The sequence below is a fragment of the Miniopterus natalensis genome, chromosome 8, assembly GCF_054644295.1.
Source record: "Miniopterus natalensis isolate mMinNat1 chromosome 8, mMinNat1.hap1, whole genome shotgun sequence".
Taxonomy (NCBI): Eukaryota; Metazoa; Chordata; class Mammalia; order Chiroptera; family Miniopteridae; genus Miniopterus; species Miniopterus natalensis.
In genome coordinates this window covers 4,019,592-4,036,590 of record NC_142088.1, presented here as the reverse complement: position 1 = coordinate 4,036,590, position 16,999 = coordinate 4,019,592, and the positions used below count along the sequence as shown (strand labels likewise).

Here is a 16,999-nt window from a genome sequence, read left to right as displayed (position 1 = left end):
CACACACCTCCACCACTGGTGCCTCGAGAGGTGGGGCAGCTGCAAAATTCACCCATCTGCTGGCTCAGAGGTGCAAGAACAATGGATAACCAGGAGGCACTTGTCAAGGTCCTGGCTCTGGCTCAGGCTGCAGAACACGAGCTCTGGGTTGCTCAGCACAAGTCAGGCAGCGCAGAGAGACTTCACTCTGTGGGCCGATTCCAGGCCTGGGAGCGGAGTCAGGCTCCGTAAGCAGCCTGAGAGTTCACGCTGCAAAACCTCAAATGTTGGGACACAGATTAGGACGTTAAAGCGCTAGTGAGTCCTCAAGGAGAAACACCAGTTTAATACCTGCGCAAGGGCGTGGTGCTCGGGTCAGAACATGAGGCTCGAGAAGTGATCAGACTGCCTGGCCGGCGTGGCTCAGCGATTAAGCATCGACCTAGGATCCAGGAGGTTGGGGTTCGGTTCCCGGTCAGGGCACATGCCCGGGTTGCGGGCTTGATCCCCAGTCGGGGGCGTTGCAGGAGGCAGCCGATCAGTGACTCTCTTATCGATGTTTCTCTCTCTCCCTCTCCCTCTCTCTGAAATCAGTAAAGATATTTAAAAAAAAAAAAAAAAAATGATCGAACTGCCCTGGCCGGTGTGGCTCAGTGGTTGGAGTGTCGGCCCGCACACTGAAGGGTCTCGGGCTCAGCTCCCAGTCAAGGGCACGCATCTGGGTTGCAGGTTCCCTCCCTGCAACCGGTGGATGTGTCTCTCACATGGATGTTTCTCCCTTTCTCTCCCCACCCTCTCCCTCCCTTCCACTCTCAAAAAAATCTATGGAAAAAATATCCTAGAGTGAGAACAAAAAAAAAGAAAGAAAAATGATGGAACCAGGCATCTTTTAATACTTTTTAGACAAACACGTTTCTGAGAAACCGACAGGACGTAGAAAGGCGCTGCTCTGAGAAGGAACGGGCCGGGCGGCGTGTTTGCGCAGCTCGCCCCTCGGGCGCCTGGCTGTGAGAAGCTGTGTCTCGGGGCTCCGGAGCAGGAAGGGCACCTGTCCCCCGGAGAGTTACCTCCTGCTTCCAGGGCCACAGAGCAGGGTCAGGGCTGCTCTGGCTCCTGCTGCCTCCCAGGTGACTGCAGTTGGAAATAATCAAGAGGCCACCCTGGGACGCGGCGCAGCAGCCTGACCTGGGCCCTGACACCCCTCCTGGCTGCTGCAGGTAGTGCTGCTATGAATGTGGGGGTGCAATAGTGTCGTGGAGAGCCTGCTTTAGTTCTTCTGGGTGCACACCCGGAGGCGGGATCGCTGGATAGGAGGAATGCTCTTAGCTCCTAATCATCGGAGAGCAGACCATGCCTGGGCTCCAGCCAATGTCCAAGGGAGTCGAGGTCAACGTCGTGTACAGGGCACAGGGCACAGGGCGCCACTCCGGCCTGCCCCCTGCAGGCACACATGTCACGGGACAGGACACCTGGGCTGAGTGGGTCTGCCTGTGGCCAGCGAGTAGTGTGTGGGTTTTTGTTGTTGTTTTTTAAATATATCTTTATTGATTTCAGAGAGAGGGAGAGAGAGAAAAACATCAATGATGAGTCATTGATCCGCTGCCCACTGCACGCCCCCCACTGGGGATCGAGCCCACAACCCGGCATGTGCCCTGGCTGGGAATCGAACCCCGATCTCCTGGATCTTACGTCGTCGACGCTCAACTGCTGAGCCCCGCCCGCCGGGCGGTCTGTGGGTTCTTGACCGTGCAGGGAAGGTTTAACAACAGGAGTCCCGGTGAATTCTAGAGGGCATTTATCAAAGCTGGGGACAGTGAAACAAGGAAGGGCTGGGAAACGAGCCAAGGCTGGGCTGCTTTGGCTCACTAAGAAGTCAGAGAAAAGGGGGCCCTGGGGACAGGCTCGGGGTTGGTCTGGGACGAACTGCCACTGCCCATTGCTGCCCTGGTTGTAAGCTCCTGGCGTCCCTTAGAGTTTAGGAGGTGAGTGCCTGTGGGGAAAGGGGTGGGGGAGGCGTGGTTGTGCTCCTGGGGAGGCCATACCTTTGTTCTGAGGGGTTTTAAAGGCTGGGCTTTGAGGGGCCGTCTTAGGGGAGGCTCTCAATAGAATGTTCATTAGATTTATGCTGATGCACAAAAATGAGACTTATTCCCTTAACTTCATCTGTCCTTGGGTGTGGTTGGCAAACGGCACTAATTGGATTTCTGCTCTGTTTCCCCAGTAGGTGATTTAAGTTATTTATCCTCTAGCTGGGGAGGAGAAGTGCAAACCATTTTCTCTGAAGTGTCCCAGGTTTAGGGAAGACAGGATTTACTAGGTGGCTGCAAACTGCTTGTCATCTAGATTTTCTGCTGTTTATCTGTCTCAGTTTCCCTGTCCACTTGTCCTGGCTTACTGGCCTCTCCCAAACACAAGCAAGGCTGGCCCAGCCCAGGGTAATTGGACACACAGACCAGGTCCCCACTCTGTTGTCACCACCACCCCACCCTTTTCCACAGAACAAGACTCGGCCAAGGCTCCTGGGCACACCCTGTACCCCAGTGCCTGTCCACCTGCCCAGGCCAAGCCTGGTGAGGAGCCATGTTGGTGGCAGGGCGACATCAACATCAGGAAGCCAAACCAGGCCCCTGCCCAGACCCTGTGCCTGCACCCCACCTCCCTCAGCGCCCAGAACCGTGCCTGGGCCCAACTGGTTCCCAGGAAATACTGAACCAGTGAGACAAATGAAGGAGTCACAGGGCCCCAGGACTGTGGGACAGAGGGCCCCATCAGGGCACTGCCAATGTCCTCACCCAGAGGGCACCTGCCTCACCCCACCCTGGCCTGGGGAGACACCTGGGCTGATCCTGTGCAGGTGGCTCCACCTTGTTCAGGCCCCGGGCCCCAAGGCCTAGTCACACCTGGCCAGAGGGGCTGACTCAGGGTGGCTGCCTGGGGCACAGGGAGGGACATGGAGCCTTTTACAGTCAGGGATCCAGGCCTCCCCTGATTCAAGCCCAAGCACCTTGAACTGAAGCCAGTACTCTGGTGCCTCAGTCTTGTCCTTCCGGCCTCGCCAGGGCCCCAGCCGCTCTGGAGTCCCGCTCTGCCACCTTCCCGCCACCCCACAGACCTGCGGGGAGCCAGGGTCAGCCACAGCCGGAGCGGTGAGCACGCTGGCCCGGTGGGCCGGCTGGGGGCCTCCCTCCGGAGCTCATGGAAGCGGGGAGGCACCCAAGGGCCCTGGAGCCCCACGCTGAACCCCCACCTCTGGCCAGGTGACCCCGACTACAGGCAGCAGGCGGCGGTGCCCCTGGATTCGGAAACCCAGGCCCGCAGGAGCAGACCCTGGGTGCCCCGACCGCCCCACCCCCACCCCGGGGACCCCGCCTCCCCCGCCCCCCCCCCCCGGAGCAGCCGCACCCCTGCCCAAAGCCTGGGACCCACCTGGGGCCTCTAGGCCTCACCCTTACCTGCCGGCGATAAGTGAGCCTCAGCTGCCAGCGCCGCCCCTCCCCCACCTGGAGGCTGAGGCCCTGGCTTTCCAGCCGCCCCCAAGGTCCCCCTTGGCTGCTCGGGACTCCCTGTCCCCAAACGGGTACTTGAGCAACGTCCAAGCTCCCTGATAACAATGGGCTTCCTGTCACCCTGCACCTTGGTGGCAGAGGAGGCTGCTGGGTGACATGAGGGGGGTGGAAATGCTTCGAGAGAATCACTGGGCCTGGGCCTGGTTCCATTACAGAGAGGAATAGATAGAGACACAGAATAGAATGATCTGGCCCAAGTCACTCTGCTACCGACATGGTCACTCCCAATGCCCTTTCCCAGCAGGAGCGCCTAGAAGCTTTGGGCAGCCCCAGACCAGCCCTTGCCCCCACCCTGAGGCCATGTGGGCACCGGGCATGGATTGGTGAACAGGAGACGCCCTGCCCTGCGGGGGCCTCTCTTCTGGGAGGAACACAGGCGTAATCAACTAAACTGGTGTATACAACCAATACATTCTGGAAAGAAAGGTCATTAGCATGTGGGGGCAGAGTATGCGGGGGGTGACAGCCTGGGAGGCCAGGGAGCAGGGAGGGCCCCCTGGGGAGCAGCCAGGTGCAGGGACTGAGGCAGGAGGCTTGAGCAGGGATCCCCAGGCAGCGAGCGAGAGCCGCTGGAGGCCGGCAGCTGCATCAAAGGGGAGAGAGCCCGAGGGGCGGGCAGGAGCTCAGGACTGACCCACAGTGTGGGTGTGACCAGAAGGCTTCGGGCATGGGCACAGCGTGACCTGGCGACTGTGGGGAGAAGACCCTCCGTCCTGTTGCGGGGAGGGGCGCAGAGGGAGGAGATGGGAAACCGGGCGGAGGCGCAGACACCAGGCCTGTCTGACCTCCCTCCCGAGGCCAGCACCCCGCAGCACCCGCTCCGGCAGAGCTACACGCACTGAGTACCTCACACACCCAAAGGGAACGTTTAAAAGAATCCCAGAAAGGTGCAGTCAACCCTATTTTTCGATGCATTTTTAACAGAATGACAAATTTATTTGCCCACTTACAAAGGTGCGGAAAACAACCTGGCTCACTAGAAATACTAAGATGACAGAGCGCGCTTCCTTCTTTACTACAGTCTCCGTTTAACACCAACATCCCCCTGAAGGCCTGGCTCAGGGCACTTCATTCCAATCCTGGTTTTAGTGGCTGTCACGAGAAGGGGGGCGCAGTGGAAGAAGGCCGTGGTCAGCTGGGCTCACTGAAGCGCCACACTCCCGGGAACCTGTCCACCAGCTGGGCAAAGGCCTGTGTCAGAATGCAGCTCCTGTTTGTCTTCCCTGCTGTCAGTCAGCTGGAGTTGGTCTCCCCAACCAATGGGAAGGTGCCACATGCCTGTTTCATAAACGGGCTCAAACCCAAGGTACCCCTACATCTGAAAACTCTGCCGGTTTTAGAAGTAGATCTGTATTCTAGAATTAGTGTCGATGGCCACACAACTTCAAACCTTCTAAAGAAATTGAGCTGTACCCTTGAAAAGGTGAATTTTATGCTATGTAAAGTGTATCTAAATTTTATAATGGTTTCTGCTTCCAAGTTTTTTCAGTGTGCAGGCATGAGGGGTTTATTGTCAATCACATTGTTGGCCTCAAAGTGGGGTGTCCAGGGAAACATTCCGAGCAGCTGTTCCATCGGCTTTCCCCTGAAGGGCAGGTGCAGGGAAGGTGTGTTTTTAAGGTTTTCACTGGGTGCCTAAGACCGATAGCTCTCGCCCCTCAGGACACGTCGCACATTGGTCTTGAAGGAGGAGGGAAGCTGGGAAGAGAGGGAGGAAAACTCACGAGAGCCCTTTCCAGTACTTTGCCATGAATGGGGCTTGTTCTTGGTCATCTGAAGAGTTTTCATGGTCACCCCCAACCTTGTCACTGTGAGCAGGATGCCTCAGGGGCTGGGCACTGCTCTCTCCGAAGCCTCTGCAGTAGAAAGATCCTGGCACCTCTAGCATGAGCCTGCAATTCCCCCTTGTGGCCATAAATCAATGCGAAGAATGCACCGATGACCAACCTGGTGGATAGTGTGGTCTTACAGGGCTCAGAAGGCTCATTCCTAGGTCTCAGTATCACCCTCTTGTTGACCATCGGGGATGGGGCAGTGTCATAACCATGGGATGTGAGTTATCATAACCATGGGATGTGAGTTGAGGCCAAATTTTCCCAGAAAGGGAAGGGCAGGTAAATGGAAAGGCAGTCAGGTCGTATGGCCTCATCATGAAAAACACTCTGGATCATTTCTATCCTGTGAACTGTCATGATCTGAGTTTTGCTGTCTGTCTCTTTTTTCTGTATTTTGCATCTACTGTAACATTTACATAAGCCATAAAGAGAATGAACAGTTATACATGTTCAGCAATCATAAACAGTTGGACTATATAGAAAAACCCAAAGAGTAAGTAGCTATTATTATGACTAATATCCTTAGCAGACAGGTAAAGGCAATCAAAGAAAATGGTTTGTGAGTTCAGTATCAATCTGTAGGTGCACAGGCCTTGTTGCTGTCTTGGGATCAACAACTTCTCATCCCAGAGGAGCCTTTGATGTCCCTTATAGGTACAGGCAAGTGTCAGGGAGAGGGGCAGGTGTCCACCTGGTTAGGCGCCTTTTTAGATGAGAAATCTGAGTCAGTGAGTCACCTCTTTAAGTTTAGTTGCACACAACAAAACTAAAAAAAAAAAATTAGTTGCACATGGATCGGTAACACCTGACCTGGTCTTTTCCAGCGAGGCTGGGGAGAGTCTTATTTGCTCTCTTCCAACAGACCCAATCTGCTGGTTGAAAGCCACGGTCTCTGAAGTCTTCCTTTCCTGGGAGGGCACTGTGAAATGAATCATCTGCTAATTTATCAATTTCTTTAAGCAGAATCTTTTATTGGGTTAGCAGAGAGCAAAGAACATTGCTGGGTCCAGATAATTTGATTGCTTACGGCTGCTTGTTTAGCTGCTGCATCAGCTACATGATTTCTTTTTGTTTCTGTTTCCGTGCTGGTGGCTTCGGAATGTCCTGGAATCTTGATTATTCCCAGGCGTCTCGGTTGCTGTTTGCCATCTAATGGCTCTGCAACCTGGGGAGGAATGTATAGGCTGCCCTGAGGAAGCGAAGAAGCCCCGTCGCTCCCCTAACATTCCAGAGTCACGGGCCACACCAAGGGCACAGCGACTATCAGGGTAAACACTGGCTCCTTTGATCTTTGGCCGCTTGACAAGCTTGAATTAGAGAATTGATTAGGCTTGCGGGGCAGGTCTTAGTTCAGTTCAATGCGAACTTTCCATTACATCCACCGGGAAGTTACTGCGCGTCCAGCTGACTTAGGTCTCTGTTGGTCTTTGAGATAAGACCCACCTGTAAACCAAAGTAAGTCAGCACCAGCAACAGGAGTTTCCTGTAAGTCTTCCGAGGAGCGAGAACGTGGTCTGTGGGTAAAACGCAACCAGCGTTATCCTGTCAAGAAGGCGGTCAAGTTGCCGGGTTAAGACTTACATTGAGCAAAAAGTAGCGTCAGGAGCAGGGAGCAGGAGTGCCTCGCAGGGGCCGGGGCGTAAAGCTGCGTGTGGCGAGGGGCCAGCAGGCTCCACGGAGCAAGGAAGGCTGTTCGCACGGCGTGGCTGGACCAGAGGCGCCCTTGCAGGCCCGGGAGCCCCTTTGGAATTGAGCCTAACGCCGGCTCTGATATCCTATAGAAATGATGCTTCTGTGTTTCGGAGTTGGAAGTCCTACAGCGTCCCTTCATTCTCACGCATCAAGGGAAGAAAGGGAGTTATGAGTAGGGTGCCCCAAGGTGGGAGCTCAGATCCTTCTTCCTTAGGGCTTCTGCACCTTGTTTCCTGTCAAGGCTACGTTGGATGGGACCAAGTGGATCTGATTTTAATCAGGCAGGTAGAGGCTGAGCCACTGGTGAAAAATTTGGAGCCCAGTTGTGACAGTATCCAGATATCCCTACAAAGCCCCTAAGCTGCTTTTTAGTTCCCATAAGAGGGAAGGATAGGAGTCACCTGAGCCTCTCAAGGTTAATTAGCAGCCCATCTTTAGATATAAGATAAATGGTATTTCACTTGGGGCAAACAGAATTGAAGCTTATCTTCTGAGACCTCACATCTTTTGTAGCTAGTGCTGCAGTAGGTAGATTGTCTAGAGAGTAAAAGCAAGTCATCCACATATCGGATCAGAAAATCAACATTTAAATCAGCCTTTGGTGCCTGAGAGAAATGGAGGGGCTCCACGTACCCCTGCGCAATGTAGGCTAAGTAGATGGCCCACCTTCCCGGGTGACGCGGAGAGCCGCTGACTTTTCCTGCGGGGATGCTGGAGGCACCGCACGGGCCGGCACTGGGGAGGAGCGGCTGCTAATAGAGCACGTGGGTTTGGAACCACAGGATGTCTGGGAGTAGCTTTTAAAATCCTCACCCCAGAATGTTTTTATTGCTTTTTAGAGAGAGAGGAGCATCCATGCAAGAGAGAAACATCGACTGGTTGCCTCCCGCGCTCACCCTGGCCAGGGATTGAACCCCCAGCCTTTTCTGTGTGCGGGGCGACGCCCCAGCCAACGAGCCTGCGGCCGCCTGGGAGCAGCTGCCTGCCGGGGACCTGGCAGGTCTCCGTCCGCTTCCATTGGGCCTTTACTGGAGGGACAGGAGAATCACAGGGGCTCATACACCGGAGTACAAACCCCTTTTAAAGTAACCTGTGGCCGTGCCAGCGTGGCTCAGTGGTGGAGGGTCAACCTATGAGCCAGGAGGTGGCAGTTTTATTCCCGGTCTGATTCCTGATGGGGGCATATTGGGGGGGGGGGCAGGAGGCAGCCAATCAATGACTCTCATCATTGATGTTTCTCTCCCTCCTTCTCTCGGAAATCAATAAAGACATATTTAAAAATAAATAAATAACCTTGTGTAATGGGATTAATTCCAGCCAGCACATCAGGTCTTAAAGGATATTGGCAAATACTGGGTGGAGCAGGGTATTGCCAATAGTTATTTTGATAGGAGTGGCTGAGCTGATCTTCCCGAATCTGAACTGGGCCCGAGCTCCACAGGATGGTCCTACAGCAGACATTCAGCCTCGAGATTCGTTTTCCTTTGTGGAGGTTCCTTTAACGCATCTTTCCAGTTGATTGATTTAGCTCTAAACACACTTCACCCTTCTGAGGAAAGGGTGTGTGGCATCGTGGAGTTCAAGAAAGTCTCAGGTGAGTCGGGGCAGATTTGATTAGCAACAGTATATGTTACCCCGAAACATTCCCTGGTTGGAAGGGAGCAGATTCTGATTTAAAAATAGAATTGGTTGATTAGCTATCCCTAACATCTGTACAGTTTTACTCTGAGGGAGGGGGCAACTTTACTGGGTGTGGTTAAGAACAGGTGAAGTAGCCCCGGGATCTGCAAGCGCCTTAGTAACTCCCCTTTCCTCGGCCATTTCAAGTTCTCGTGAAGCACCGGTAAGGAGGGGAGATGGCCTCCCAGAGTCCTTTGAGAAGCCCCACGCTTGCTCCCGTTTTTTTTTTTTTTTTCTAAATCCCATTTCAATTTTCAACAATTTTTCTTAAGACGATGTGGTTTTTTACAGTGAAGGCAGACTCTCCTTTGACCTCACTGAGAAGTCCTTTGGTGATTGCTAAGCTGCTGGAGCTGTGAATTCATCATTTTAGTAGCTCTAGCCTTCCCTTCCCTTTGAACAGTTTCAAGTAAGTGACGGACCAGAATTGCCAGTTTATCAGAATTGCTAACATATGTGGTCGACCCGTTTAATTCATGTTGTTTAATCAGAGTTATAAGCTCCCTGTGTAATCCTTCCAGAAATGCTGAATTAAGCATAGGGTCATCTTGATGATCCTTAAAACTGTCTGAAGATGATCCTGAATGTTGTTTGAAAGTTTTTTCAAAACATTCCAAGAAATCAAGTATGTTTTACTCGATATTGCTGGATTTTCATCCAGTCTATTTTCTGGGAGGAAATCTCAGCAGTGGCTTGCTGAAGCCTGTGGGCTTAATTCCCTACATTTTTCTTGGCTTTTCTTTGTTTTTAAAAACCCTCTATGGGAGTTTTCCAGCAGGCCTTACCTGGCCACTCTGCTTCTTTGCTCTCAGAAACCAGTAGGTGTGTTAGTTTGGAATAGGTCAGAATAGCCAGGATCATATATTCTAACAATTAAATCAAATTCCTTTGCAAACCCAACAGGATCTTAGAGAGGATCAGGAAAATCCTTAGTTAGATTCCTTGGTTCTGCTTTAGTCCATGGGGGTAAAGTATTGCTGGTTCCCCTCATGCTGAGACTGGCTGTTCTCTAAAGAAAGCTATAAGAATTCGTTGCTTTTTTCTAGCCCTATCCCGGCCTGCCTTTCTTTTCTTACCTCCCCCTAAGTCAGCAGAGGGTGGTGGTGAAGAGGAGGGGGAGGCACGTCCAGGGAAGGGCGCTCAGAAAGGAGTGGGGCGAGTGGGGTGTTGGCACTGGGCAGCCTCGGAAGCCTTCTTTAGTGCAGACAGTTTCTAAAAGTTTCTTATTAACTTTCTTGAAAAGAAAATATATATCTGAGAGTTCAGAGACAGTCTTTAAATTTTTCTTCAGTTCCCAAAGAGAGGAAAGTTTACCCGGGTTCCTTTTACAGGCTTCTATTTTCTAATCAAGGGAAGCATTCCATTCATTCAGTTCCATTTTAGAGCCTGATTTTTCTAACCGAGCACCCAAAAGCAGATTCAGAGGTATCAAAAGAGCCCCATTTTGCCCATCTTAAGCTATGTCACTTTTAGTTAATTCTCCCCGTTTCTGTAAATGCTCGATAGTTGAGGCTCTGTACAAACTGCACAGAAAGCTCGCAGAGTGCTGAGCGGAGCCTGTCCATCCGGGCTGTCAGCCTCGGAGGCACAATTTCCCATGTTAATTTTAATTTTTCTTTTGAGCCAATTAAGAACAATTCAGGCCAGGCCGGTGTGGCTCAGTGGTTGAGCACTGACCTGTGACCCAGGAGGTCGTGGTTCAATTCCTGGTCGGAACACGTCACTCGGTTGCGGGCTTGATCCCCAGCCAGGGGCCTGCAGGAGGCAGCCGATCAATCACTCTCATCACTGATGTTTCTCTCTCTCCCTCTCCCTTTCTCTCTCTGAAATCAATAAAGACATTTTTAAATTTTTTTTTTTTAAAAGAACAATTCAAATAGCCCTGGCCGGTGTGGATCAGTTGTGTGGAGCATTGTCTGGTACATCAAAGGTGGTGGGTTCAATTCCTGGTCAGGCCACATGCCCAGGATGCGGGTTCAATTTCCAGTCAGTGCTCTTGTGGGAGGCAACCGATCAATGTTTTTGTTTTTGTTTTCTCTCTCTCTGTCTCCCTTCCTCTTTCTAAAATCAATTTTAAAAAATAAAAGTAATAATAAATAGAACACAAATAGGCCAGGAACTGCTCCCTAAAGCAGGTAGTTCAGGGATTGCAAGAGAAGACTCACCCAAGTTCACCGGGTGAGAAGCAAAGGGCCCACGGGGCACGGCAGGCACACCCGATGCCTACCCCGGGGCTGGGCGCGCAGGGTGGCCCTGGCTGGGCTTATTCCGAGCCCTGCCAGCTTCGCCAACTAAACGCCCCTGGCAGGGTGTCCAAACCTGGAGAGAATTTTCATAAAAATGGATTTGAGCCAAACAAAGGACATACCTGGAGGCAAGATCTCAACAGACTGAGAACATGCTTCCCTCGAATGCAAGTTCCAGTCGCAGCTGCTTTTTTGAAGCGGATTGAGGAGGGAGCGGGAGAAAGGTTGCCTGAAGGCAGGGAAGGCTCGGGAGATGGGATCACCGGATGGTTAACCAGATTGTGCGCTCTCTGGAGCTGGCTTATCTTCTGAGGGTCTGAAAGAGACCTTTCAGAGCTATGTTAACCTAGAAACACAGAAACAATGGGCAGGGCTTGCTTGCTTGAGGCAAAAATAAACCCTTTGGCCCTGGTCGGGTAGCTCAGACGGTTAGAGCATCACCCCGATATGCCACAGTTGTGGGTTTGATCCCCGGTCAGGGCACATACAAGAACCAACCAATGAAAGTGTAGATAAGTGGAAGAACAAATCAGTGTTCTTCTCTCCCCCCCATCCTCTCTCAAACCAATAAAATAAATAAATGAATAAATAAGCCTTTTACTGAAGAAGTTATATGCTCACCACTGACTGCCAGGTTAGGAATTTATGATAAGATCGCCCTGTGCGGTCACTGTCCATCTTGTCCACGCAGCCCATCTCCCTCGGCACCCAGAACTGAGCCTGGGCCCAGCTGGCTCAAGGGGAACACAGGAGAAAATGAGGTGAGTGAAGGAGTGACAGGTCCCCATGACTGAGGGAGCAGAGGGTTGGGGTGGTCCCATCAGGACCCTGGAAATGCTCCTCACCCAGAGGGCACCTGCCCCGTGGCCTGACTCTCCCCTGGGGGACAGCAGGGGCCTGCCCTGTTCCAGATGGCCCTGCCTTGTTCAGGAAATGTGCCTGGAGACTTTGCCATACCCTACCACCTCCCTTCCGCAGGCAGGGGCGGGGTCAGGGTGGCTGCCTGGGGCACAGGGAGGGACATGGAGCCTTTTACGGCCAGGGATAAAGTCCTCCCCTGATTTAAGCCCAAAGAGCTTTAACCACAGCTAGTCCAAGTTCCACCATCGCCAGGGTCCCAGCCCCTCTGGAGTCCCGGCTCTGCCACCTTCCTGCCACCCCACAGGCATGCAGGGAGCCTGGGTTCTGCTGCTGCTGGTGGGCCTGAGGCTACAGGTCTCCCTTGGCGTCATCCCAGGTAAGGGGGCTCCTCCCAGCAGACCCCACACACAGGGCGCTTCCCCAAGGCTGACCTGGCCTCCCTCTCCCCTTGGCCAGCTGAGGAGGAAGACCCAGCCTTCTGGAACCACCAGGCAGCCCAGGCCCTGGATGCTGCCAGGAAGCTGCAGCCCATCCAGACAGGGGCCAAGAACCTCATTATCTTCTTGGGGGACGGTGAGTGTGCATGGCCTGCCCACCCTCCAGACCCCCACAGTCCTGGCACCCAGGGCTGCTTGTGGTCCCAGCCATGCCTGGGGACTCGGACCTGACAGGGTTCTGCTCCTTCAGGGATGGGGGTGCCCACGGTGACAGCAGCTCGGATCCTAAAGGGGCAGATGAATGGCAAGCTGGGCCCTGAGACCCCCCTGGCCATGGACCAATTCCCATACATGGCTCTGGCTAAGGTAAGGGCTGGGTGGCCTCAGGGTGCCCTGTGCCACAGAGGTGGGGGTGGGGATGGGCCTAGGGAGCCTGGCAAGAGGGAAGGCCCCAGGAGGGTTGGGGCCTGACTTAGGGGCCCAAGGCCTGGTCATGATCTGGGTGTCAGTCCCGGAGAGGAGCTGAGGGTGTCTCTGTCCTCAGACATACAATGTGGACAGACAAGTGCCAGACAGCGCAGGCACAGCCACAGCCTACCTGTGTGGGGTCAAAACCAACTACCAGACCATCGGTGTGAGTGCGGCCGCCCGATATAACCAGTGCAACACGACACGTGGCAACGAGGTCATCTCCGTGATGAACCGAGCCAAGAAAGCAGGTGGGCTTGGGGTCAGCCTGGTGGGCAGGGATCAGGCCGAGAGACCACAGTGGCTCACCCTGACCTCCGTTACCCCCAGGGAAGTCAGTAGGGGTGGTGACCACAACGAGGGTGCAGCATGCGTCTCCCGCCGGCAACTACGCGCACACCGTGAACCGCAACTGGTACTCGGATGCCAACATGCCCCAGGAGGCGCTGAGGGGCGGCTGCCAGGACATCGCCGCACAGCTCATCTCCAACATGGACATTGACGTGCGTCAGGAAGGGCACTGGGGACCTGGGCAGAGGGGGTGGGCCCCACACTGGCCAGGGTCCAGGCAACCCGCAGCCTGGGGCCTGGGGTCTGGGGCCTGGCAGATCCTCTGGGCCTAGTGGGGGGGAGGTATAGAAGGTCCAGCTGAGCCAGGCCATTGCCACAGCCCTGGTGGGGGGACCTAGGGACTGTTCGATCAGGGGGCAAAGGGCCAGCCAGGCCCCAAGCTTACCTGCCCTAATTCTCTGGCTCCAGGTGATCCTGGGTGGAGGCCGCAAGTACATGTTTCCCAAGGGGACCCCAGACCCTGAGTACCTTGGTGATGCCTCACAGAGCGGAGTGAGGTTGGACATGCGGAACCTGGTCCAGGAGTGGCAGGCCAAGCGCCAGGTGATGGGGCTCTGCCAGCGGAGACAAGGGCAGGGCTGCTGGTCGCAGGGCTGTGGGCTGAGGCCTGGTTCTGTCCCTCCCAGGGTGCCCGGTATGTGTGGAACCGCACAGCGCTCCTTCAGGCGTCCCTGGACCCCTCTGTGACACACCTCATGGGTAACGACCCCCACCCCCGCCTTCCCGCCCTGTTCTTCTGGGTCCCTGCACGCCAGCATGTGTGCACAGGTGTGCACACGGACCCCACTCCACAGCTCGTCGGTCACCCCGCCCCCTTTCCCACAGGCCTCTTTGAGCCGGGGGACATGAACTATGAGGCCCATCGAGACACCAGGAAGGACCCAAGCCTGAAGGAGATGACAGAGGTGGCCTTGCGCCTGCTGAGCAGGAACCCCCGGGGCTTCTACCTCTTCGTGGAGGGTGAGTGAGGGGCAGCCCCTCGCTGAGCAAAGGTGGGAGGGGATGCAGGGACCCCCCACCCACCTCCCCCGTGGTCTCTCTGCAGGGGGCCGCATTGACCAAGGTCATCATTCGGGAAAAGCTTACCTGGCTCTGACCGAGGCTGTCAGTTTTGATGACGCCATTAATAGGTCCGGCCAGCTCACCAGCGAGACGGACACGCTGACCATTGTCACTGCTGACCACTCTCACGTCTTCACTTTTGGTGGCTACACTCTACGTGGCAGTTCCATTTTCGGTAGGTCCAGAGAGAATGGCAGGTCCTGTTTCTTAAATTTCGTGGCAGAAAATGCTCTGAGCCTCAGTTTGCTCCTCTGTCAAATGGGGTCATGATAGCCATAACCTGCAGGGTCATGTGGGGATTGTCACTGAACAGGCGAGCAGTGCCTGGGCTTAGCGTACAGGGGGCGCTGCAGAGCTGTGGGGTGGCCATCACATACCCCCCCTCCCCGCAGGGCTGGCTCCGGAGGCAGCCTCCGACGGCAAGACCTACACCTCCATCCTTTACGGCAATGGCCCCGGCTTCGCCATGAGCGGGGGCCCCCGTCCAGAAGTCAGCCACGACCAGAGCAGTGAGTGCGCTGGCCGGGGGGGGGGGGGGGGGGGGGGGGCGGGAAGGCACCCAAGGGCCCTGGAGCCCCACGCTGAACCCCCTCCTCTGGCCAGGTGACCCCGACTACAGGCAGCAGGCGGCGGTGCCCCTGGAGTTGGAAACGCACGGCGGCGAGGACGTGGCGGTGTTCGCGCGCGGCCCGCAGGCGCACCTGCTGCGCGGGGTGCAGGAGCAGACCCTGGTGGCGCACGTCATGGCCTTCGCCGCCTGCCTGGAGCCCTACGCCGCCTGCGGGCTCGCGCTCACCGGCGCCGCGCCCCCCGCGCTGCCCGCGGGCCCCTCGCTCGCCCTGGTGACCGGGGCGCTGCTGCTGCTGCTTCAGGCCCGGGGGCCCTGACCGCCCCGCCCCCACCCCGGGGACCCCGCCTCCCCCGCCCCGCCCCGGAGCAGCCGCACCCCTGCCCAAAGCCTGGGACCCACCTGGGGCCTCTAAGCCTCACCCTTACCTGCCGGCGATAAGTGAGCCTCAGCTGCCAGCGCCGCCCCTCCCCCACCTGGAGGCTGAGGCCCTGGCTTTCCAGCCGCCCCCAAGGTCCCCCTTGGCTGCTCGGGACTCCCTGTCCCCAAACGGGTACTTGAGCAACGTCCAGGCACATTGGTCTTGGAGGAGGAGGGAAGCTGGGAAGAGAGGGAGGAAAACCCACGAGAGCCCTTTCCAGTGCTTTACCGTGAACGGGACTCGTCCTGTCATCGGGAGAGTTTTCATGTCACCCCCAACCTTGTCGCTGTGAGCAGGGTGCCTCGGGCTGGGCGCTGCTCACCCGAGGCCCCTGCAGTAGAAAGATCCTGGCACCTCTAGCATGAGCTGGCAAAAGGCGGTAAGAATTGTTGCCACGCCAGACTCCCGGATCTCTACCTGCACAGTGCAGGGAGGCAGAGTGGCCAGGGTCTTTTTCCAAATTTAGACTAGGGGAAAACACTTGTGGAACTAGTTCTTTGGGCACAGTGACTATTGATTATTTGGTACGAGTGCACTTGGTTTTTATTAACACTTTCCTCCTGGGGGTGGCTATCGCTTGGGTCCTAAGGGCTTGGTGTGGCTGTCTGCTGGCCTAAGACAAGCGGCTGTCAGTTCTTCCTTTGGGCCATCAGAGGGAATGACTTCTGGAGATAATCACCTCTGGACCCTGGGGAGGCCGTAACATTGTACAACACTGCCAGAAGTATTTACCGTTTGTCCTGGCTGATGTCTGACAAGACACGTGAAAGGATTTCGTGACTGTGACCAGAAATTTGGCCAAATTGGAAGCTGAGATTCAGAGCCTAATAAGAATTTTTAAAATCTGGACCTCCTCCCGTGAGTTACACCAAAGCTATGCAACCAGAAGGAAAGGAGCAAGTTGGAGGAGATGTAGTTGGACAACCTACGATCGTAGATCAACCTACGATGCCTCTTAAGTTACTCAGTTCTTTGGGGGAATTAAGTTATTACCTTCATCTTAAATATTTTTGTGAAACCATAAATGTAGCTCTAGAAGCAACTCAAAGCACACCTACCTCTAATAGTCTCAATTCTCAAGACTGAAAGAAAACTGAGGGGGAAGAAGTTTTGTTGTGTTTTTTTTTAAAACACAAACAGCTATAGAAGCACCCTTGCCCAAAATCTAGCCCATAGCTTCTATAAGACTAAATGTCTTCTCCACAGATATTAAATAGAAAAAGCCTTAGCCGTCTGAATGGATAACTTTATTGCCTGTCTCATGGCTAAAATTCTGAAAGGAGGCTGGGGGTGGGGGGAGGGGCGGCTGGGGGCATGGCCTGCTTGTGTCCCTCTGGAAGTTCATGTGTATTGTGTGGTATTTTCTACCCCCAGATGATGGTGGAAATTTGTAAAAGAGCTCTATGTAAATGTCTTAAACCAGCAAGTGCTTATATGAAAATTTTCAAAGTATAATAGAAACTAACCCAAATGCTTTTCATGATCACATGATCTAGAAAAATATTTTATATTAAAGCTAGTTTGAGTTTTGTTTGGTTAAATAGGTATGTCTTTAAAATTATAAGCATTAAATAGAATACTTTTATTCTACCTGGATTTATTGGTTAAATAAGTTCATGTTATCAAGAAAAAATAATATAAGGTGAGAGTAACTTTTAATGGATTATAAAATCTTCGCAAGTAGTCTAAATATGATTGTTAAGAACTAATAAATTAAATAGATGTCAATAGAATAAAAAGTGTTCAAGTGAAACTTTTTAGCAATAAGTATATATGCTATAGTATAGGTACTTAAAAAGAGTTTCCCAAAATCTTTTGGTAACTTGAAATCTT

The 16,999-nt window shown here is 54.0% G+C and overlaps 1 protein-coding gene across 1 annotated transcript; it reads left to right on the top strand.

Moving 5' to 3' along the window:
* The first annotated feature begins 12,135 nt into the window (after positions 1 to 12,135).
* On the top strand, positions 12,136 to 15,064 carry ALPI (alkaline phosphatase, intestinal). Its single transcript, XM_016204616.2, has 11 exons — positions 12,136 to 12,235; positions 12,316 to 12,432; positions 12,547 to 12,662; positions 12,841 to 13,015; positions 13,095 to 13,267; positions 13,524 to 13,658; positions 13,742 to 13,814; positions 13,941 to 14,075; positions 14,161 to 14,352; positions 14,570 to 14,686; positions 14,781 to 15,064. Exons 1-11 carry the CDS (start codon positions 12,166 to 12,168, stop codon positions 15,062 to 15,064), a joined length of 1,587 nt encoding a protein of 528 aa, XP_016060102.2. The 5' UTR covers positions 12,136 to 12,165.
* Positions 15,065 to 16,999: the final 1,935 nt, after the last annotated feature.